At 38.6% G+C, this 25,643-nt stretch overlaps 1 protein-coding gene across 1 annotated transcript in view; it reads right to left on the reverse strand.

The window, feature by feature from the left end:
- pth2ra (parathyroid hormone 2 receptor a) overlaps nt 1–17,847 on the reverse strand; it is a 48,428-nt gene extending 30,581 nt beyond the window's left edge. The window contains exons 1-6 of the mRNA XM_023423094.2: nt 17,587–17,847; nt 10,263–10,368; nt 8,281–8,391; nt 7,266–7,387; nt 5,047–5,144; nt 336–519 (exon numbers count right to left, since the gene is read on the reverse strand). Of these exons, the coding sequence (XP_023278862.1) occupies nt 336–519; nt 5,047–5,144; nt 7,266–7,387; nt 8,281–8,391; nt 10,263–10,368; nt 17,587–17,673 (708 nt within the window). The 5' untranslated portion in view covers nt 17,674–17,847. The remainder of the gene's footprint in view (nt 1–335; nt 520–5,046; nt 5,145–7,265; nt 7,388–8,280; nt 8,392–10,262; nt 10,369–17,586) is intronic.
- Between the last annotated feature and the right edge of the window lie 7,796 nt (nt 17,848–25,643).

A 25,643-nucleotide genomic window follows, 5' to 3' on the forward strand; every position in this document is an offset into this window, starting at 1 on the left:
TCTTGATATCTTTTATTTCAACTCATGGAAAATGGGAGTAAAATCAAAAGTGTTGCATTTATATTTTTGCTCAGTGTATTATTTTTATTCTTCAGACAAATTGCTGCACAACTGAATTCAAGAACACAGACAGGACTCTACTCGGTTTCAGTGAGTCTGACTGGTAAACTTTGGGGGTCACTCTAACATGTTCAAAAGCAAGTTTCTGTAGTGAGACCACACAAAGCACTTAACAGCACCAACTCTACTCTTAATTCATGCCTAATGGCCAAAGGTATAGTTTCTGGCTGTGACAGTAAGCAAAAAAGATTAAAACAAAAAGGGCTGGTACTTACATACTGAGACTTGTCCAGTGATGCTATGCTAACTGTTTTTAAGTTGTCCAACAGGGCAGAGTCAAAGTCCTGCAATCCAGCACTGGAGTGGACGACTTTGTCCTTCACAAAGATGCTGACCGCTCGTAACATGAAGGAAACAAACAGGTGCATGTGGATGTAGTTTCTGGTGCAGTGAAGACGCCTGCCAAGAAAACAGTGATGAAACAGTGGTGATTACTAAATCGGTAATTAGAGCATTTGTGCAGGAGTTAAAATCACATAAATCACATTTATTTTAGTTCGGGTTGGCCTGAAGGAAAAAGAGTGAGAGAAGAGATTTCCCCGCTTGGACTGATGATGAGATGGAACTGTCACTGACAGAAACACAAGTATAAGGCGGTCATGGCTGTGGAAAACCCAGAATAAGGGAATATTACATATTACATATCAGCTTATGATTACAATGAACAGCAAACAACCAAGAGATATACATGTACAGGTCTACTGCTTTTTTATATGTCCTAAGACACAAGACACCTAAAATCAAATAAAAACTAAAACCATGTGCAGCTCTTGACGTCTTTAAGCATGAACAGGATGCGGAGAACAGTGGGCTTCTTCAATGTATAACAAAAACAAATTCATCTCTAATAGTACAATCAATATCATGAGAGAAACTGATCGACTGAACTAATGATTTTACTTCCACATTTTGGTATTATAAATGATAAACCAACCATTTAATCTTCTATTACGTTCACATTTGCATCATTGTAAAAAAAATAAATTCTCTGTTCCTGCCCATCCAGACTAAAACTATAACCCCAGAGTTTTCAAACTGTTTACAAAAGTCTACATTTTATGTAGAGTAGTGTGGATGCCAGGCATCAAACTGAGATCTAATTACATTAAGGACATTTATTTAAGTTCAGTTTAGCCAGAAAGCAAAACAGTGAGGCACGTTGTGAGGGATTCAGTGTGGGCCTCTTGATGATACGATCACTGATTGTAACAACAGTTCGATTCCAGCCAAAGGCTTCGATCTCATGTCATGCCCCTCTTCCCCCTGTTCTCTACTACAGAGGCCAATGAAGGAAAATCTTTGTAGGTGCCATTTCTCAGAAGATACAGCTAATCAATTTTGTACAACAACAACAACGGCAGCATCTTGTACTGCAGGTCCATCTCTGCTCCAACAGGAAGCAGATGAAGCCTCAGTGGCACCTGCCTATTTCTGTCAGAGTGGAGAAACTGTCCTGAAAATCACCCGCCTTTTCGAGCTTCATGACACAGAGATTCAGTTTGAATTTTTCACTCCTACAGCAACTTTGTGGCGGGCAAGAAGTTGTCAGGGACCCACGTCATCTTAGGTATTAGGGAGTCACATCACCTGGCTCTGGCAGTAACACGTTTTTTTCCTTGCAGAATTTTAAAACAGAAGCCAGCACAGCACTTCTATATCCGTCCCCCTCTTTCTGAGATCTGAAATGCAGTTTGTTTCTCTCGGTGACTGCAGAAGGAAACTGTCAAACTGGTCGTGGGTTGGCAGTGGTACTTTGGCTGAAGTGTTCCTCTGGACCACATATATCACCATTGTGTTTTCATTCTAAACAGTGCTTGTGTTATTGTTGTTGCTGCTGCTGTAGTTGAAGATGAGGATGATGTGTGGGCAATTTACTCAGCAGTAAAGGTTGGTCCATATGTTTGACTTAATCTAAAGTTACATGATTAGTTTCATCCTATTATCACTATTTTTTGATAGGATTTTGTTGTAAGTATTCATGTATTCATTATCTATACGATATCCCATAGTTGCTTAGAAATATAATAAGCTTATAATAAGGTTGATGTATTGTAGTTTTATAAGTAACGCTTCAAATTGGGTTATGCGCATTTTTTACAGTGACAGTCTCTCTACAAAGAGACAGAGACACAAGCAGAGAGCAAGAGGAGCTCTGGGAGGAAGAGGAAGATTTCTAAGTTGCTTTATGAAGTCAGAACAGATATAAGACCTGAGTTTGTCAAAATGCATCTTGATGGCTCTTTGAAATTTTAACTGCAGCTGATCCAGAAAATATACTCTGTTTGAAGTTTCCCTATTTAAACATGCAGCTCTGATCACCTTCGGGACTTTCCTGTCTGCAAACTTAGATGTTGTTGACTTCACTTTCCATCTCTTCTGCTGAAATCCTGCAACCCACTCATGGTGTAAAAATGGTGGCATTCAAAGACAGTAGTTTTATTTTTACACAGAGTACCCATCAAGGAAGTACAAATTAACCATGACACCATGTGCACTATGATGGATTATCTTTTGGTATGTAAAAATGGGCAACACTGGTGTGGCCCTGTACAGGTTGAAATTACCAAAAAAATCATAACACACTCACTCAATAACCCTTCTGTGTTGATCCATAAGAAGATAAATTTGTGTTTTTAAGAACCAAAAACCATCTCAGTGTAGTTTTAGCTCTAGTAACAACAAGCTGGCTGACTGTTTTCTGAGTGATAAGAAAGAAATATAGCAGATTTCAGGTAAACGCTCAGAGAAACCAAATCCTACAAGGTTGGATGGTGGGTCCAGGTGGGTGGGGCTTGGGGCGTGGCAGAGAGCGGTGACTGTATAGTTGTGACATCACCAAGTTACAGAAGTCCTGACGGCTGGTTTTAAGACTCAGTTTCTGAATACAGGCTGTGTGCATTTCTCTGTGGACTGAGCGCTTTGATACTTTCACAGTATTAATATAGAACCTAGACCTGCTTTATTTTTGCTTTATAATCAAAAAAGACATGGAAATCTACCTTTATACAATATGGGACTTTTAAATGGGTATAGTGACTATTCATAATTTATTTACATCAGCTATGGCTATACAGGAAACATTTCAGGTTTGCTGTGAATTATGTTTTATTCCGATTTGTTGTCGTCCTCTTCTGTTGTCTCCCATTTTCCTCTCTAAAGCTCTAAACATTAACACCAGACCACTTCAGGTAAGTGGGCTCGTCTATTACACACTGTTTCAAGTGGGCAGATTTACAAAAGCTGTTTGAAGTGCTGATAGGAGGATTGCACCTCCTGTAAGTGTGACACAGCCTCATGAGGAAATTTGAAAAAGTGTAATGCAGCTCAAAAATTCAATAAAAACAAATATTTCAATTAAAGATGATTTTATATGCTCAGCACCTTAAAAAGTCTGTGGGTTTCTGTCAGTGTCACATCCTCCCTCTCTGCCTGCAGTCTGTCTCTCCCCATGTTTCTCCAGGTGAGTGTGACAGAGCGGCTCCCCTCCAGCTGTAACCCATCCTGTAATCAAGGCTTCTGCAAATACCCAGCTCTGGCATTACCATCCTGCCAGATACCTGCGATACCTAGCACTCAGCCTGCGTTTCAAGCCACTCCAAGATATAGTTTGCCAGTTAACGTAACCTGACCTGGTGTCCTCCCCTCTGCTTTGTTCCGGCCTCTGTCTCCAACCCTTGGTGTTATCAATCCTGCTCCTCTGCCCTGGACCCCTGCTCGGCTAAGGCACAGCTTTCCCCCTGCACTGCAAAACCAGCCAAGCCAACAGCCCAGTCCCCTCTGCCCTGCTTGTCCTTGTCCTCAAATCCTATCCCTTCAACCCTGCAATAAATATTCTTCTATTCAACTCGTCTAATCACCTCTCTGTGTTTTGCCCTTGTATTCTCTAGGATCTCAGTCTGCATTCCAAACACTTTTGCCATTTTTACCCACACCCCACAAATTTAATGACCCCATTATTTTCTAATAATTCTATTATAATTCCCAATAACGGTTCTTGAAAAGATAGCATTTGGTACTAATTGTAGGAAGGAGCAGAAAAGCTCCATTCAAACCAATTTAAATGTTAATTCATTATCAAATTACAGCAGAAACTTAATGCTACATATTCAAATGTATGCTTTCCTATAGAAATTTTACATTTTTGCATGTTTGACATTTGTCTGACATGACTTGCTGTGCACTGGCTAAAAGACCCTCTGAGTTACAATAACAACGCAATGGGATTAATTCATGGGAAGTGCAATATTTTAACACTGTCTCCATTTTACCCATGATTATCATTTAATTAAATCATTAAATAATTCTTTCCACAAAAACATCCTCAGAAATTAAGAGGAAATTATTGCAAATCACGTAAGCTGTTTAATCTCTTTTGTCAATGCTTTTTCCCCCAAAACATGACATATACATTAACAACCCTATAGCCATATTTTCAGGATAACACGTTGGCAAATGTGAGTGTATAAATGCCCCAATAATGAAACCCAACAAATGACTCATTTCCATTCTGTCATTTTTTTGTATACTCAATTTTGCAATTTTGTCATCAACACAGTACAATACATGTTCAAAACATTATTGAAATGAAGTGTGTAACTGGAACATAGCAGGGCAGTCAGGACACAAACAAGAAGGCTGGAAAGAGAAAAATGGTGCAGGTGTTGGAATGAGAATTACTCTCCCCAGGCGGTCGGAGAATTTTCAAAAACACATTGGATAACCTGTAAAGTGCATGGCTGGCAGGTATTAAAACATTGCTGTTGTTTTGAAGCCCCTGGAGCTGACATTTCGTTGTGAAAATGCAGACAGAGAAGATGACCACCTCCTGGTACTATTCCACTGACCTGTGTGTTTCTGTCTTCATAGGCTCATCAGATCATTTTGTGTTTAAGCACATCACTTCCGTGTCAAAAACTCCTCTGTTACCTGAAGTATCCAATAATGAAGATGGCCACTAGCAGAGAGCTGAAGGACACAGCGTAGCCAATGGTGTACATGACGTACAGCCGCTCAAAGAAGTCTTGCTGTGAACACAGAGACAAATATTTAAGGTGAAACAGAGTCACAGAGAATACACTCAATATCACTCACAGTTTCTTGGCTAAACAAGATGCCATCACAACTGATGTTTTAGGAATCCAACTGTGTGGTATTTTTAGTGTACAGGAGAAGTTGAAGGAACAACAGGTGCACTGAGTATTCAAGTTGAAACAGTTGCTAATGCTGCTACAGTATGTAGCCTGTACACAAGAGTTGATCAGTAACCCGTTCCCAGACCTGTTGCTTAGTGTGAGTTTTGTCGGAAGATAAGAGATAAGATGACGCATTATCCCTCAGGCAACATGGCTGCTTAGATGAATAGGTTGAACATCAAAAGTTGGATAGATGAATCAGCTTAAAAGTAGTCAACATTCATACTATATATTTATCTTTGATGATACACAAGTAGTCAGGGTGATTCATCTTCATTCATCTTCAACATCCTTGCTTTCTGCAGAAGGCCTACGTTTTTCTAAACTGGATAAAGTTACATGAGGTAGGCTTATGTCTCAGAAGAGTCACATGGTCTCATTTCCATTCAAGATGAAAAGCTTGAGGATAAGTATTCACTTCAGCCACTCTTCCATGTTCAGGTGTCTCCAGTAAAGTCGAGTCTTCAGGAAATCAAGTCTCAAGTCTCATTTTTGTGACTCAAGTCTGACTTGTGTACAAGTCTAGACCTGATAAAACAATATATCAAATGACTATCCCAGCATGCACTTGACTTCAGTTAAAATAAAGTTAGCAACTTACCAGCACACACAGTCCCATAGGTTAAAAAGACAGATATTTACTTCTGGAGTTGGTGGAGACCAAAACAGGGATAAAACCTGAGTGAGCATTGCTCTTAACTCCAAATAAATACTGTTAATGGTCTGCATCTGCCAGGTGTTTGCTAACACATTTTAACTTTATAAGGCGACACGTTAATATAAAAGTGCTGTGTTTAAAGCTTGTTGTGCTGTCCCCAGGTGGCCAAAATAGTAATTATGCAGCTTTAAAGTCTTGACAGGACACAGATCATCATGGCTCCGTTGCCAACGAAGGATTAATGACCATTTACTCTTCTTGATGGGAAGACCCTCGATGTGTCCTTCCTCTCATCAGTTTGTTTTTTGGAGTTTTCACTTAAACAGTTTCTGGGAATTAATGACTGTCAGACACTGCTATATGATTAGTGACCTGCTTTTGAAAACTGTTTATTTTGTTTCTTTATGAGATGTTTGCTAAGTAATACTTTAGAGGAATAAGAACATTTAGAGGGTTGTTACTCATGAGGGAGATTAAAAACACAATCCTGCTCCACAAAAATTGTCTACTCCTCAGACTTTTGTCTAATGTTACTTTTTCCTGATGCAATGTTGGATAGTTTCTTTGAGTCTAGAAAAACAAAAAGGTTAAAAAAAATAAAAATAAAAATAAAAATAAAAAATGAAAGGGGAAGCTCTTTGAATGAACTGCTGCCTCTGATGAGGGGTCAAAAGTAGACGTTGCTTTGAAGAGGTAACAAGCAAAAGAAGATGGGAGCTGCTGCTTTAAAGAAGCTGTTCATCATGTGGTAAGATGTGAATTTGTACCATATATATATCCAGGTACCAGGAAACCACCTTTGCACATTGTGTTGTTATATAAAATGAAGCAAACATAACTGTTTAGAATCTCATTTCATTTTCAAAGAACATCTATTATTGTTCACAGTCAGGCGCCACAATAGCTCGCTGACAAGATCCTGGGTGATTTTCATCTTTGATTGCTACATATGTAAACAACAGGTATATACACATGTCTATGTATCTATGTGTGTATGTATGTGAGAAATATGTTTTTTCAGCTTTTTATATTGACAATTGTTTTGTTTTGTCTTCCTTAGCTTATTTGAGCCTCCAAACATTGTCACCTAGTTTTAGTATTGTTTTTATTTATATACCTGATGTTGTACTGACCCATCTGAAACTTGTAATGCTGGCCAGGCTTCCCTTGAAAAAGAGGCTGCTAATATCAAATGGAATTCACCAGGTTAAATAAGGATTAAATTTGAAAATAAAATTGGATTAGCTTGTTAACCACATCTGCTTCTGCTTACATATTTCTACAGTCGTACTTACTCTGTCTTCTTCATCACTGGGCTGAAGGAAGCGCAGACACTCTGAGTAGTTGGTCCATGTTTTGTTCCAACGGTCCACAAACACCCAAGAACCGTTGACATCACACTTTCTGTAAGCATGTCCTGCAAAGACATACTTTTAAATGATTTTGGACAACAACAAAAAAAAACATTACAAGAGGTTCGGATAACTAATGCCACACTGTTATATTTTGTGTTTTTAGGAGCGGGAATGTTGGGCACTCGCCCCCAGCCTGGAGGAAAGAAATGTCCTGCACAGGTGATCAATAATAAAATGAATGATGTTTGAATTCAATTTAGCTGCTTCAGGTTCGGAGTCCTGGTTCTGTTCTGATTAATTAATTCATGTTATTTAGCAACTCCTGCTTTTCCTACTATGACAAGTCAAAAAGTCTAGCACTATAAGTACATGGATTTTACATGCGCACTAGTATCACGGTTCGGGGTCCTATCCTGGTTTTGATCATATTCAGAATTTACAATTCCATGGAACATGAGAAATTTTGGTTATTCATACCCAGTGTCCATTCTTCTGATCATCTGTGTGCAGTCATGTGTTGATTTCTCACCATCTAAACCTCTATGTACCAACGACGAGCGCCCAGAAACCAGGATAAGGTGTTAGCACACCCAAAATATTACAAGGATAATCCAAAAACCGATCATAACCAGGATGCCAGTGCGCATGTAAACACAGTAGGTGACACACTTAATGTAATTTCCACCATAGCGCCACCCACCTTCAGCCTGAAAAGCAGCCTAATTAGCCAGAATAAGTGAAAATGTGTAAATGTTATAAATTAATACATGTTTTAAAATGTAAAAGTGCAACATCAGTTTGTGTTTTTGAATAGTTCCCATTTTATGTGTAAGTAAGTCATGCTGCCTTAATCTATCTTCACATTTAAAGTTCCTTGCAGTCTTCTAGTGCTCGATGGTGGTGATGTTATATCTGAAGAAAAAAAAAAAAAAAAAAAAAAAAACAGACAGGTAACCTTTGTGATTGAAGTCATAGATGTAAGACGGGCAGGGAACCTTGGTAACCAGCCCTGGGGAGCCACGGGGCCAACAGATAAGACCATCCCAGTCTGGAGGGCACACTTCATCTGCAGTGAGAAGGAGAGGAAGTCTATTTAAGGTCATTGTTAAGCTTTTGCTAAAAACATGTATTATTTTATGTTTATTTGCTCCATAGCCTAATCATATTGTATTGTAACAACTTATCTGACAAATTATTCTTGATCACATTAATGTGCCTTAACTTAAATTCAGCCTGAACTCTGGTTGGTTGCTGATAAAATTTTTGTCAAATCATTTTTTTTTACGTCAAATATGTTCTTTAACAAAAGGCTTCTAATTATTGTTGTCATGGTTTGCTATGGCAGACACCTTTTGTTAGTTTTGTTTGGACTTTTTGCACTTCCTGTTTTATTTTGTTATTGGTTTCCTTGTGTCAGTGTTTTGCTTCCTGTCTTGGTGCTGTGTCTGTGTGGTGATTGTCTGCCCCGCCCTAATGTGTTTCACCTGTGTTCAATCACCCTTGCCTCCCTTGTCTATATAGTCCTTGTGCTCCCGGTTCGTCTGTTTAGTTCAGGGTTTGTTCATGTCGTCTGTTCATGTCTGTTATTTTGTTAAATAAACCTGCCTGCACCATCCCCGATGTGTTGGCTGCATTTGGGTCCTACTTACCTCAAAACCCTTGACAATTGTGTTTAATGTAAATGTATTTTTATAATAGAAATGTGTCTTTAATCACGATTCTTCACATTGATTTTGTGATTTTATTTTTAATTCTAAATAAGCCCTAAATTTTGCTTTTAATAAGAAATTACATCTGTTCATGACTCATAGCGACAGAACAGAACCACAAATTTACTTTGAAAGAAGTGATGCAGTAAATAGCACCTAACACAGTTTGTAGTGACTAGAAAAGAATTGGTCTGTTGTCTGTTGGAGCGACAAAAGTGTCAGAGCTACAGAGCTTTGAATGTGTTGAATTCTATCAATTGTATACAACAATTTATCTAAGGTGAATGTTCACAACACTTCTTTCAAGTCCATTTATGAGCTATCATGATGTTTAAAATTGGCTTTATGAATGTGTTCTTGGTCTTTCATTCACTTGAGCACCCAAATACATGTTCAGGTTACGGTTACAATTTAATATCATAAGAATATAGTGCATGTAATGAATCTTGGCTCTACACCAGTTTTTCTAGGTAGGAGCACATGATCCTCATAAGTTAATAGCAAAAGATATCTCAAACCAATGCATGTCAGTGGCTGTTATCATGAGGGATGTATACAAAATCAAACAACATTCGTCTAGAGACAAATGCCAGAGCCACTTATGGAAACTTAGGCTGACTGGAAGTGAAATGGGCAATAAACTCTGCTGGCTCACCTCCTTGTTGCTCTGCCAACAAAATTATTATGTTTGCATATGGAAAACACTTCACACCCTCAGTGTTTTTTTTTTGATAGGAAGTGGCTGCAGCTTTGATGCTAAAGTTCAACAAGAGAAATTGTAGCTCAGATCATACCATCATCCCAGACAAATAATATGAGGTATATATAAGTATTTAAAAAAACCTGAAACAAACCAGATAAAAACCATTTACGCTCACATTCACATCTATGGACACTTTAGAATCGCCAATTAACCTAATATACATGTGATTGGACTTTGGGAGGAAGCCGGAGTACCCGGAGAGAACCCACGCAGACAGGGAGAACATGCAAACTCCACACAGAAACGCCACAGACCCAGGGCTCCAGCTCAGAAGCTTCTTGCTGTGAGTGTGTGTGAAAATATACTTTTTCTGTTAATAAAAAGTTTCTAAACAGCTTCAAAAACCTCCACTGTTTCTCCTGTTAAAAGTTTCTGGGTTTTTTTCACCATTTAGCATACCACTTGAAATTACACTGCTTCCACATGAACATGAAAAGAGTAACTCTTTCTGTACAAGCTTTGTACCTGTGGACCCTGGGTCAATGTTGGAGAGGTTCTGGTAGCACTGCAGTTTGATTTCGTAAAGGATGTACATCTGCTCCTGTGCAGAGAGAGGACCATCGAACCCCATCTGTGGAGCACAACAAACAAGATCAGATCTTTGACCCCCTGTATGTGTCTAAACCGCCCAATGCCTGAAATTGGCTTTTCAATGACATTTGAGATATGTGAACTGCTGTTGGCCAGGCTTTCATTTGGAAAGTTGAGGAAAGTTGTGACTACATAAACAATGGCAGAAAGCAGAGAGAAACAAAATTGTATTCATATCCATTTTTCTGTCTTGTGTTGACTCACCAATACTGTGAAATTCAGCACTGAATATTGATAAGATTCTTCCTAATTTACCATCACATAGATGATTGTTCATACATTATATTTGCTAATCCCTATCCATTTGACTCTCCTTTGAATCCTTTGCTCTCAAAACAGCCTCAGCTCTTTGTGGCATGTATTCCACAAGATGTTGGAAACATCACTTGAGATTCTGCTCCACGTTGACAGCTGCACATTCATGCTGCCTATCTCTTTTTGACTGCAGAGGCCATTGAAGTACACTGAATTCGCTTTCATGGCATTCAAATGATAATGATTAATATTAAGGGGCCCAGAGTGTGCCATGGAAACATTCCCCACACCATTATACCACCAGCAGCAGGTTGGGTCCATCTGACCCTACCATCTGCATGCCTCAGCTTCATCAGACCAGGCTACGTTTCCAATCTTCAACTGTCCAGTCTTGGTGAGATTTTGTCCTCTGAAGCCTCAGCTTTGTGGAAGCTCTCTGATGTTGTAGCAGGGTTCAACATGTTGTGCATTCTGAGATGCTTATTTGCCCACCACAGCTCGAACGAGTGGTTATCTGAGTTATCGTAGTCTTTCTGTCAACTCCAACCAGACTGGCCATTCTCCCTTGTGCTCTCTTATCAACAAGATGTTTATGTCCACAGAACTGCCACTAACTGGATCTTTTTTTTACTTTTTCACAGCATTCTGAGTAAAAACTGACTGTTGTGAAAGAAAATCCCACAAGATTGTCAGTTTCGGAAATATTCAACCTAAAAGTAACAATCACGCCACGGTGAAGGTCACTAAGATCATGGTTTTTCCTCATTCTGATGTTTGATGTGAACACAGCCTTTTGACCTGTATCTGTATGACTGTGTACGTTGTACTGCTGCCACGTGATTGGCTGATTTGTATAATTTCACTAATAAGCAGGTGTACAGGTGTTCCTAATATAGTGTTCGGTGAGTGGAGTCTGGTTGCATTACAAAACTAGAATTACCACCTCGCGGTTGTATGCCTCTCCCAACCAGAAACAGAAAATATGGTCATAATCACCCCTTCTGTTCCTGAGTTACTGTGTTGAATAATGGCCAGAAGCATAAACACATTCTTCTCTTAATCTTTGGTTCTTCACAACTAGATCTCATAGTGAGAGTGTTTACCGTCTCTGTGCAGTCAGTTACACTCACTTGACATAAAATGTGAATTCCCATAAAATTGCCAAAGAGGATAATTTGAAAGACTGTCTGTGTACACAAACAACTCCATCTGTCAAACCATCTGACAGACAGTTTGAAAGCAGAGTGAATGACATAAGGACATCTATCCAGACAGTTTTATCTTATTCTTAACAGACATCAGAAAGAACACAATGCTGTCTGTGCTACACAAGTGAAACACAGTGAGTCTAGGTGTGAGCAGCATGATTTAGTAAACTTTGATATTTGATTTTTTTACCTGCGCTGTCATCTTTATGTATGAATATGTACCTACATCACTAAAGCCATGTCGTAAAGGGAGGCAACAATTGAGGAGATTTATATTACATCTTCATTTCAACCCCACTGGGAAGATTACGTCAGTCACTTGTGTTCCTGACTGCATTCCTCATTTATTATAACAGCTTCTGTATGGAAAAAAAAAACCTCTGCTTAAGAAATCCTGTGAAAGTGCTGTCCTCAAAGATTCATTTCTAATAAAACATCTGTTTTTCGTCTAATGAACATAGCTGTTAAAGCATTTCTCAACAGAAATCAAGTTTAAACTGAACAAAAAATGCTTATAAAGTATTTAAACATAGGTAAAACTGCATGAGTCAAGAGGTGGACTTATACTTAAAACTAGTCTATAGACATGCCAATGGTTTGGACTAACACACTGACGCACATCGGTGCTTTGAGCTAAAAGTGGGCACCAAAAATGCCTGTGTAAAACTAACTCCAATCCATCCAATAGTTGTTGGGATATTTCAGTCTGGATTGTAAAAAATAAAGATTACAGAATATTACCCCTCTGCATTGTTTACATGGATCTTTTGAAGTTTTAAATTACATCCTTATCTCAACAATTATCTTTCATGTTAGATCCCGGCAATCATATCTGTCTTACATTCATATTGCTTCACACAAAAGATGACTTAAAGGTTAAAGCTGTCAACAGTGGAAAATCTCAACACCTTTTAGAATGGCAAGGTTGTTTATTATCTAAAGAGGCAATTATAGAGTACTGATACTGTACATGCATGGATTTCATACCTGATTTTTTTTTTGTTTTACTTTTTCCATTTTTACATGTTTGTAATATTTTACTCACTGTTAATGGCTTTATTCTTCTCAATTTGTTTAACTTTTTTCTGTAATCACTAGAAGCAGTAGTACTTTTCTATGAGTCTTAACAAGATCTGTAAATTACAAATAATTTGTTCTTCTGCTGTAATCCAGGACATTTGTCAATGTCTGAAGTCAGTTCCAGCTGTAATAAGAAACTTGTGAGTCTCCCTAATGGAGTAGAGAGATTGTGCCACCACCCCCCCATCTCTATTTGTCTGTATACATGGAAATTTAATTTGATAAATACACAAATCAAACTATCTAGTAACCTGTCGGCCGGTCAAGAATAACACAGTTCAGAATAGGGCCACGTGAAATGAGACTTCTGACAGAAACAATCAGGTATACTGAATGTCTGTTGCAGACTCTGACCATTGTTAAGATGTACATGCTTAAGAGTGGGTGTGCAGCAGACACAATGGAAGAGGATGGTTTGTGAAGTGTATGCTATTTCCCAGGAGTGTTTATTATAGTAAATTAATTTGATGATGTTTCCTAGTTTCATGATGACTGGAATGGTCGTGGCTCTTTTTATTTTTTCCAAAAGATAATTACATTTTGTTGTGCTGGTTATGTTTACGTAACTCAAAACATTTTGAAAGATTGCCATCTTGGTTAACTGTTGAACAAGTCAACTTTGACTTGAAGCAGAAGATGGGATGTGTTTATTTCTTCAAAGACCAAAACTGTAATTTTCATGTAACTATCATCTTTCCTTGACTGCTTTTGTAGCTTAAACCTAACTACACACAAGACACATTACACATACCCAAGTCTCCGGAATCAAAGTCCTATGTTTTGTACACCCACCTTCCGCCCCAACCATCTCCCTGTGGCTCCTGCACTGCAGCAAAGGAACATAGCCCTTAATCTACTGTGAAAACATAGTTAAAGCAGCAGCTACATTTCTTCCAAAACATATTAAGCAACACTATATAAACTTAATTTGTAGAAGACAGGGTTGCATAAAGAGATAAGGAGAGAGGAGGAGAAGAGAGGAGAGAGTCAGGACTAAAGCTTTAATTACAGAGGTTGAAGGTGAGCTTTTGTTTCCTGACAGTAATCTATGGTGTGTATTCACAGACATCAAGGATCGCCATCTCTTTTCAGCTGCAATTCATTAGCTTTGCCTCTCTCCCACAGAAATACATTTGCTGATCTGGCAGTCTGAATTACCCCAACATGTCAACATTGACGTGGATAAGCTGTGTCTGTAAAGAGGTTGCCCTTGCTGACTTATTTTCAATACTATTACATAAAAAGAGGTGGTGTGCAATAAGCTTGTAACTTTCGGTAACTTTCGGTAACTTTCGGTTTCAGCAACATCATTTTAAAAAAATCAGTCAACATTTGATGTGACTCCACATTCTGGAAAATGTTTCCCTACAATTTACTATCTTTGAGGAGGAATCTTCTCCAACTGATTCTATAAGTACAAGTACAGCATGTAAAACCAGTGTCAAGTACGATTCAAATGTTTTGAACATTTCAAAGTACTCTGCATTTAAATTCTTTACCATATAGATGTTATATCACAAAGTGTTACTTTAGAAATTACACCTCTTCTATGATCTATTCATAGGCAAATGAAGCCTGCAGGCAAGAGCACAACTATAATTTCAAAGGTGTCAAATGTGTCAAGGTGCTAATTCCGATGTATTTCATGTCTGTATGCTTACTAATGAGCCAAGAGCATGTCTAAATGTCAGAAGTATATATTTCCACCCCAACTCTTTTTCATCATATCATCAGAAAAATAAAACCTATACATATAACACATAACATATGCACGGTGTCTGTAAGGTCAAGAAGAAGCCCCATCTAAGAGGATTAACAATTTTTCAACAAAAAGAATAAAGAAAATTGACAGCTAGAAATATGCAGCTAGTTGCAATGAGTGCAAATGCTGGTATGAAAAGGACACAGGGCTTGCACCAAGAAGCTGTTGCAGCAGTGATTCAAGCTGTCACAGCACCAGGGTTCAGAGGCAGTATATTAGGAAAACTGTTAAAAGCCATATATTTGTGTCACTACTCAGCAAGGGGTAGAAAGCAGCTTCCGGCTCTGGACTGTCACTTAAAATTGCATCTGTTGTATTGTTTTAAAGTTTTGCAACTCAACATACTCATACACTGACAGGTCAATTTCCGGTGAACACACTCTGAACTGAAATAGTCAGATTCCCACATTTGTTTTGCATAGGAGTGCTATGATTCATCACAAAGCAGGCTCACACACTGTATGTAAATGACCAACTCAGCCAGCCAAACTAGGTAGGCTTTATCTATTATAACTCAAGGCTTCTGAATCGCTACCCACATCCACACTTTGTTCAATGATTCAAATAGATCTTGTGTTGTACCCACTGAGCTAGCTATCTACCTTGCTAAATCCAGGAAAAACACACAGACAAGAATGAAACTGATGCAGCTGTACAGGTTGCTGTAATTGGAATTACAGAGATAACAACTTTGAAATGAACTAATTTTTTAATCAGTGTGAAAAACTGATTGATCCCAGGAACCACTAAGTTTGGCATTAGATTAGAGGACTCAGAAGTAACATTAGATTCTGGGCAAAGCGAAGTCTGTTTCCCTTTACCTTAACCTGAGCCTAATCTTTACCCCTACCCTAAACAGTTATCTCTGCCTACTGCCTACTGTTACCCCTACCACAGCTATCGTGTCAACTGGAAGTGATGTCAGCAGAAGAGATACTACCTCACTCTCGAATGGTTGGTTAAGATAAAACAAAACATGAACACAAGTGCAACAAAAGTGCTCTTCTGTCTGAATATCAGGCAAAAGTGCAATTCACCAGAAACATTTGGAAACAGCCCTCTATTGAAAAAACTGTGAAGTATCCCTGCATCTAGAGTGCAAATTATACAATGACATGTTTTTACCTCTTTTAGGGGGTCACCACCATGTCTGACATACTAGCAGTGGACTGTCTGATTTTCTTTTACTGATTCTGATAATTGGGGCTTTAAAAAACTAGACAAACAAGAATACTTAAATTCACCATATGGTTTTTTCAAAATTATTCAAAATTATTCAAAACTATTTGCTATTAATCCTAACAGTCAGTTTAACATGAGTGGTGCTGCCACAACATTGCAATTTGAATCCTTGCACTTTTTTTAATGTCATTATCATTCATTTTAGTGGATTTGGTGCTGAATGCGCTGTCCATGGTGCTGATAAAGCAGGAACACTCTCCAGGATTCAATTCAAAATAGTGACACATTGACAACCATGCCTGAGATTACACTTCACTTTTGACTACTCTGACTCTTGAAAGGTTAGTGACTAATAATCCTGCAAGTCTGATGGCAGGTGTTTCCTCCACCAAAGGCTCACATTACAATCTTTCAGGTGTTTTTACCTTTTTGTTGCAGCTCATCACTGCCACCATTCAAAACAAACCATTTGAAATCTAATAATGCAAGAATAAAGTATTTTTTTCTCTCAGAGGAGCTGTTTGGTTTCACTCTTTGTAGGGGTTTTCACCACATATCACTTAAAGAGAAATTATAAACTCCCATCTGATGCTGGGAAGACCTATCAGATATAAAGTGATATGTACAGCATCCAGTACTGGCAGAGTGTGAGATAAACTGGCACACAAACTGGTTAGCCTATTAATACAACTCCTCAAATTAACTCCTGAGAGGTCCAGCTCATAATAAACACACACAGACTTTCTGCAGTGCCAGTGTTGCAATGGTTCTATGATAACTGACAAAAAGAGAACAATGTTGGCTAGATATCAACAGGTTATATTATAAAAACGTGGAGAAACTATCAGAGAAGAATATAGTACAAAATGACTCATATGCTATGTTCCCTGGTGATGATGTTACAGAAATTGTCTGAAAACCCTCTGAGCACAATAAGCCCACAATGGATTGAGGATTAGAAAGAAATATACAATACCTTACAGGAGCCAAAAGGAAATGTCTCAGGGAGGAAAATCTCTCAGCTTTTATAGATTTTCCAGAGACAATAAACTGAAACATGATTAGCCATTTGTCAAAAACAACCTAATATTGACCAATTGGAAAAAGCCAGAAACTTATCTATAAGCTTTGTATACTTTAATATGTGAAGCGGGAGAGGGCCTCCTCAGAACATCTGAAATGCATTTAGCATGATGTTTTCACTTCCCTCAGCTCCATGAATCCCACATGTGCAATGCACAGAGTAAAAAACGTGTAGTGGTTACAAAGTCAATACATGATAAAACTTATGATTCATACCCATTTGACTTTCACATAGACCACTTCTCTTTGCTTTTGCATCTCAGGGGCAAACACCTCAGCAACACTGTAGTAGCCTTCTATTGAGGAATGATGCACAAAAGATGAACGTGTAGCCTACACTGTAAAAGAAATGTCAGTTCTTTATGGCTTGACTGTTGTATCTGTATAGTCTGAGATGAAGTGAGCCGTGTTGCTGCATGTTAATGCTTATATTATATATATATATTTTTTTTTTCTCTTTTCTGCGACTCTACAGGCTAATTGATTTTTTTTTTCTTATCTCAATATACTGAGAGGGGAAATTCAAGAGGGAATTACTATTATTATTCACATGTATGACTTCAGTTCAGCAAAAATATAGCGACTGCTCAGTTTGCACAGTTTGCTATAATAAACCATGTTTCCTCACCTGTGCGTCAACCGATGTCCAGCAAAGGGAAAAGTTTATGAGCAATATCCAGGAGAGTAAGTTCATAGTTCCTCTATCTGCCTTCATCTCCAACAGTGTAAAAATAACACTGTACGTTCATTTGAATTCTCGCAACCTCATGCTTTAGATAAACATCGCCTCTGTTGTCGGCGCATCAGTGGATAAGAGCTTCACATTTTTTGAAAGTTTTATCGCAAGTTGTCCAGCACAGAGGGGGATGATGCGGCAGTGGGCTTCATCAAATCTCAAATTCCACGTGGCTTTCCCATCCAGACCCTCCTCGCGCGCATTCGGACAAATCCTCAGAAATGAGCAGGCTACCGTGTTATATCGCTGGCTCTGGCTCCTGGGAGCAGGCGGGCACTGGAGAGTGCCGTGACGTGGCTTCACATTCACGTAATGAAAACTTTTGTCCGTCAAAGATCCCCTCAATGTGTGAGTACTCTCTACCACAGAGTTGCGCGGTGAGTAAAAGCTGCCTCTACCTTCTTTGTATCACTCCACACCATGTGATCCCCTCGCGCAGTAATTCATGACGCGTGCAGAGGGGGCACCCAGCGGTTCCCATGCGTCGTTTTTACCCCTAAAACAGCCTATAGGATGTGAAATTAATTGAGATGTGTTTGAATTATCATTTTACATATTTTATCCTTATTAAAATTCCTAAATTTACAGCAGATGTAAACATGGTACAAAAACGATTTTGGTCTCTATAGCTAACCTCTCCCTTCATGACAACTGTACAGGGGGTAAAATTTTGTAGAACTCCCTCATTTAAATTTTATCAAGGCTTAAAGTTATGCATCACTGAGGTAAAGGTAAATATGTTTGTGATAATATATGTGATAGGCAATGATAATAAACCTACATTAAGTTATTTTTTGGCAACTTGGTTGGAAGCAGTGGAAACAAGCAGTAAACACAAGACTTTAATCACCTTACAAAGTTGATATAACAAACTTATTAGCAAACCCTTGGCTAATTACACGTCCAGTGGTTGGCGCAAAAGCAGCTAGCTGTCTTTGTAGATCTGTTTTTGGTCTCCAGAGCCATGAAGACCAATACAACATTTTTACATAATTGATATTTTATAATTTGTTGGTTACTAGTTCCATATATTTAAGAACCAATAATGACTTCAGTCATTTTCCTGTGATTGGACCCCATCCATGACATGCCTGCTTCTCACTGTCAGCCTAGACTCCAGTCTGCTGTGTAGTGTCACATACTTAACTGATAAAAGTGAGAATTATACTCAATTAAATTGAATAATTTAACAGATAAAAGCTAACTTAGATTTTATTATTAAATGAGCAGGTTCCATGCGTTAACAAGACATTACTTAGTTGGGATCAGAGGTGAGTTCACCAAGCCTGACAACAAAGCAGAAGTTTCGTTACCTGTTGCCCATCCATCTAAGAAAAATCACCAGCCACTACTTTTACTGTGTGAATTTGTATTGTATTTTTTAAGTTTTTTTTTTTTTTTGTAATGGATGAAACAAAGAGCATAGACTTCAAAATTCTATTGATGGACAACTGCTTAGTTTAATTGGGCATTTTCAAGAAACAGATGGAGCTGAACCAACATAATTGTTAAGAGTTTTACTATCGATCAACTAATATGTTTTGACCCAAGGATTCATAAAATTCTGTTCAACTTGCAGTTCCATGGCAGCCCCATGTTTAATCCAATCATTACAGTATATTTTTTTACAGTGTATTCTTTTCATTCAGTGTTTTTGGTGGCAGTGGCGCTGAAGGAGCTGTCCATGGTGCTGACAAGGCAGGCTAAAGCAGCAGCCCAATTCAAGTCACAGAACAAGCATTTCAATCGGGAAATTTGAAGTAAAATTAAATGTATTATGAACAGGAGATTTTGGTGCTTAGGCCCAGACAGGAAGTAGCTCACCATGTGAAGTGGTCCTAGGAAAAAGGTGCTTCTAATATTCAGGAAACTTCCCCCAGAGCCTTAGATGTTGGTGATGGTGATGAAGAATGGAGCTTGATGGTTTTCATGAAGTTTCCCTTTCATGAAGACGTCATGAAAGGGAAACTTGCGATTGAAGGGTATGATTGGAAATTGCCAGGCATCCACAGTTGAGGTGGTGTAGGGGTTGCAAAATCGTCATGGTGCTGAAATGACAGCAGAGAGACAGAATACTTTTGAAGTTTGACAGCTTACTGTGATTGGCTTAAGGTGAGCGACTCAAGTTATGATTGGATGAAGACAAGAATGAGCTGATGGAGCTTAGGTTGCCAAGAAAATCAAAAGTCGTAGCACAATGCACACATGGGCAGTGCCTCCCTGGTGACTCATTGATGAGCTAATGCATTTAGTGCACATGCCAGCACATCACACTGAGCAGTGTCCTGTTCAAACGGTAGCTGTTGATGACATGCAGCTGTCAAATTGACATTTATTGGCCAGCATTAACCCATTATGTGATGAGTGTAAAAAAAACCACCTCAGAACTTGTATTAGCATCATGACAGTAGAGAGGGGAGACATGGAGAGAGGAAAAAACTTTGAATGCATTTTTGCAGAAATAGAAGGAGGATGCACTGTCTCACATGGAAAATAGTTTGAATAGCCTGTGATTATTGTATGATTTTATAACCAAGTGCTCATTTTTTTCTCTGCTCATTTAGTGGAAAAGGTCATCCTCTTATATTTCTATGAGTTCTCTTCAGCATCCCACAAAGACATCCTTACAGTGCTGGAGCGACTGCCTGGGCAGGTGCGATTCATCTACCCTGATGAAACATGAAGTGGTGAGAACCCAGTACAAGTCCTTATATGAAACCCTCTGTAAAGCCTCTCTAAAGCTCATTCAGTCCAGACCCAAAGCTTCATTGCTTGTGGCTGCTTGCTTTCACCAGGCAATTACACATATCTTTGGAGATGCTTGCACTCTAACATAGTAGGGCTGAGATAAATAAGAAACGTTCTCATCTAAGAACGTTTCTATAAGAATTCCACTTAGCTCCCGCACTGCCATTACTATCACTGTGTTGAATGTGTTGTTGTATGTAGTCCTCTGTCCTCTGTCCTCAACTATATTGATTCCCAATATAGTTAAGGTTCTCTCTTTTCACCTCCCTCGGCAGCTTCAATTAAGTGTATTTTCATCATTGTTTTCTCAAAAGCCCCTCTGTTTCAAAGGATGTTGCTTCATTTATGCTATCATTGAACCTTGCTTTCACATTGGAGATATGTGTACCACAATACTGATGTTTGACTTTCCAAATTGCAAACAAGGACACGCATGACTTGGTATTTGAGTCAGTTATAAAAAAGACAAAAACAAAAACAAACAACAGAAGGGTGATGGGCTGGCCAAAAGTAACAAAAAGAAGGGAAGCCTCAGACCAACCCACAAGGATCTGGTGTCCTTCTGGACCCATCACCACAACAAAAGGAACCAGAAATCAGAGCCCTAACACATAAATGCTGAAGTGGTTGGAAGATGCAAGAGAGCGAGATCCAAGACCTCTGTCCCCTCTTTATAGGTTTCCTCCCAACCAGGCCAGACCAAATCTATGTGAGGAGAGGGGACTAAACATTATGAGACAGAGCATTTGCACATCATAACCAGCAGCAGGTGGATGTAAGAGAATTGAAAATTACATTTCCCATCCAACCTGCCAGAGCTTGAGAGGGTCTGTAGGGCAGAAAGTGCTTCAATTAAGTCCTGAGTAAAAGATCTGAATACTCTTGTTTCAGTTTTTGCTTCTTAATAAATTTTCATACAATTCAGTTTTTGCCTTGTTGTTATGGGGTATTTGACTGATTGATAAGTGAAAAAAGGAATTGAAAAGATTTTACCATAAGGATGCAACATAGCAAAATGTGAAAAAAGTGAAGGGGTCTTTTTGTGAAAGAACTGTGTACTGTGCGTGTTTACCTTGTTTGGAAACATGGCTCGTTTCGCACACCTTAAGTGGTGTTGTCTTGCAGTAAATTAAATTTAAAGCTGAGCAAAATATTTACTTACTGCCTCATATTTAAAAATAATACCTGGCAACGAAGGCGTAACTATTACAGACAAGCTCTTGAGCATATTTTTCCTCCAAATGAAGTGCTGGTTCACTTCTGAGACGAGAGAGGAGCGGATTGAGGTAGAGCGCAGTAATTCCTGCGAGCTCACTTCCCAGCATGGAGTTTGATTTGTGGTCATATAAATTATCCAATTGTGGCATGTTGCTAAACTTTTCTTCCATTGTGAAAACCTCTTAAGCTCAGCTCTTAAGCTGCCAAGCCAGTAATCGCAGACGTGTATGTATGAAAGGAACACGGAGAGAAAATGGATGGGGGAATATATGACATTAACATGCCGTGACCAGCTCATCTAATACCTTTTTAGATGATATAACCTTTGTTGATCAAACCTAGAAATGAAAAATGTTTACAACAGATCAACTCACCACCATAGAAGATGCATATTAGAGAAACAACATACAGATTTCAAATTTCCTTTGCAGCTTTGCTCTCATCCCTAGGCAGTGCATCACACTGGAAAAATGCTGCAACTCTATAATTTGATCTGACACATAGTATTCCTCCAAAATAAGGTTCATGCTATTTCAGTCATTACATCTTGCACAGTGTACTAAATGGCTTGCAGCACAATTTAAAAATACAACTGTAAAATTCCTATGATTCTACAGTGTTGATGTCAGAGGTTATGACACTAAACATATGAACAGTGGGATTTTTCAACTGTCCAATCAATCATAATCATAATGTTAACTCTAAGAGGGACAAAGCAAGATGTGTAGGTGAAGGTGTAGTTTATTGAACTACAGGGACAAGGACAAATAACAGAGTAAAAAGAAGTTATAATTTACTTCCTTCACAACTGTCAGACACGGAGAGAATCAAATTGGACTGAACACTAAACACAGGAGATGACTGTTTGTAATAACTATTCATCCAGCAGGGTTCAAAGTTCAGCCTTCCTCATTGACTTTCACTTAAACTATTGTATCATCAGGCCTGACTGTTAAAGCAAGTGTGACAACTCTGATTTGAACTTGGGAGATAATGACACTGAAGACGCAGCATGGCTGCCACTGAGAATATGAAAATATGTGCCATGTTTTGGTAATCATTTCTGAAGCTGTCCCACCTTTTTTCAGAAATAGTACGTCACCTTATTCAAACATTTTCAGTTCGCAGACCCAGACTGTCTCATTCCTGGGTTGAACTTAGTTGCACTTGTTGCACTAGTTGCACCTGTGTGGTGAACTGGATGGCATTATTAGCACAAATGCATTTTTCATCACAGGCTTTTTATAACCATAGCATGCATGACAAATAGCAGTTTACTTGCCAATCATCTTCCTTTGTATTGTAAAAAAAATGTACTTATCACTATATTTATTTGACAAATATAGTTTCATGTTACTTGGCAGATCATTTGTAAAATATATAATCTTGTGAAAATGTGATAACCCAACAGTATATAATGTATAGCTAAAATTAGCCCCACTCCCTCATGACTCTGATGTCCTGCAGACCATCTTAACATGAAAAACACTTGACTGCCTGGGATTTCATGAAAGCTGAATGAAGTCATATTTGAACAAGTCTTACCCACTGAATATTTCACAGCACTAAATACAATGCTGTTGTTTAAATTATGGAAATGAATGCAGGCCGGTGCACCTCACTGTTTCCATGAACACAAAAATCAGCCAGTCTGACGTCTGCTGAATGCTGTCATGTTATTCTGTCGGACACCATCCAGTATATATTTTATTTCCCAGCACATCGTTATGGTCTGCTTTTAGTTTTGTTGTATGGGCAGCATGTTTACTGTAATGGCTAATGAAATGTGCATCATAAATCTACTTTCCCGTAAGTGGTCTCAGACCTGTATTTATCCATGTATTATTCATAAAAAAAAGACTGAAGCATTTACAAGCTACTATAACATTGGCTGCTGGTATCAGCATTACTGTGAAAGCTGTGAGCCTTGCTCTGTTACCAGAGTTTATTATCGCCACAGTCTTACATTACAGTAATAGTGACAGTGTACTTACACAATGCCCAGGAGAGGGAGCAGCAGGAGGCTCAGTGGAGGCTGTCTGACTGCTTGCATGCTATACTGTACTAATAACTTGACTGACAGTCTGTCAAGCATGATACATTTTTAGCAAGTAAATTGCTTTTTAACTCATCAGTAGTGTATATGTTGTAGCCTTGGATAACAAACCACAGATTTCAATATTTGTGCAAACTAAAACAAGCACTCACCTGAATAATATAAAAAATAATGTATATTACACAATAAAAAATCCCAGGATTTAAAATTGAGTGGGTGAACATAACACCAACACAATACTGGGTGAACTTTACCAGTGTGTTGGTAGTGCTATATTACTGTTGGGTTTCTGGTTCACAACAACCCCTTGTCTTGAGTGGTTTCTATACATGGGCACTGGGTTAAGTTAACCCATTCAGTGATTATTTTTTCATACATAGATAATACACACTGTATTATGTGGTCCGTATGCAGCAGAATAAATAAATAATGTACAAGTTAATTAAACCATTTTGTGTTTGGCGAAGTGAGCAAGAGAATTGAGAGTTTTATCAAGGCTTTTGAGGTTATAGTGGAAAAAAAGTACAGTCAAACTGGGGCTGTAAAGGACACAACTGATCATTTAAAACCACGCACACATCCGTGAAAACCTTGTTGTCATATCTTAAAAGCAAATTCATTAACATGGGAGTGAATTGCAGCTTTTTTACACACTTGTCACAGTATCATGTTCACTTTTCCAAAGCTCTTCACACACTGTGCTTTGGAAACAGGCGTCTGAGCACATCAGTTAACCACCAAAACACTTCTTATTTCACCCAAAAGTGACTCATGCTGCTGTGACTGCTCTTTCCCCTGAGATGTGTTGCTCAATTTAGAATGAACTAAAAAACACAAACAACTTGGAGCATTGTTTCCATATCCTCTGTTTTTGCATCCACAAATATTTCAAGCCAAGCAGCTGAAGAAACTTTTGATCTGGTGGTTTGCCTCTCACAGTACGTCTGACTGAGTGAGGTAAATTTACAGCAAACTGTAACTGAATGACTATTTTACTGTGTTGGAAACCAAGAACAACAATTTTTACTGTGTAATGTAACAAAGCAACAGTATTCTTCAGTGGACTTTACTGTATTATGCCATTTGTTTTTAAAAATGCAATGCATTATTGTTCAGAAAAGGAAAATACAATGCAGTCAGCTACTCAGACAACATTACAGTCAATAACAAAAAAATACCAAACAGCAATCATGATGTTTATTGTACGTTGTAATAACTGTACTAGTCCATATTTCTTGTAATCATAACTTGTAAGTTAAGGTGCCCCTGTCCAGACCCAGCCAAGGAGGGAAAAGGTGTGTGAATGTGTAAAAAATAGTATAAAGGTTGCAGAAAACAGGAAAACTGAATAAAGATGTAACAATACTGGGGGATGCTAAATGTGAGCTCCTTGATTAGGACAAATTTAGCAATGTGTGTCCGGTCACGTTCGCACACACGGGTGTCCTTGGTCAGTAGGTGGGAGACAGGACTATATTATCTCTCATAATGCTTATAATACATAATATAATCATATTATATGGTGTGCAGAAAAGGAATAAAATTCACTTGTGCATATGTAACTTCCAAAATGACAACTATGACAGTCGATGACTAAGCATATGTGACAATTGGGGTTTCATCTCTGGCAACAGCTAAATCGTATGAGGTCAGCTGAGGCCCAACACCTCAGACGCCAGAGGATGAACAGGTTTTCTGGTAATGACAAAGTAATAGAACCACCAGCGGTAAAGTTTGTCCAAAAATGTTTGGATTTGTTCAAGCTAAATTTTGTGATAATTAAAGTTGCTCTCCTGAGATACTTTTAGTGCACCAGGATGAGTGGAGTTCTCAGAAACATGATCCCATGATGCCAGACCTCACAGTTTGAGAATAACAATGCCTCATCTGGGTCATCGTGACCTGGTAAGACTCAGGAAGGGCGGGC

Source organism: Seriola lalandi, unplaced genomic scaffold (assembly GCF_002814215.2).
Source record: "Seriola lalandi dorsalis isolate HSWRI2012SDOR001 ecotype SW California unplaced genomic scaffold, Sedor1 jcf7180002054689, whole genome shotgun sequence".
Taxonomy (NCBI): Eukaryota; Metazoa; Chordata; class Actinopteri; order Carangiformes; family Carangidae; genus Seriola; species Seriola lalandi.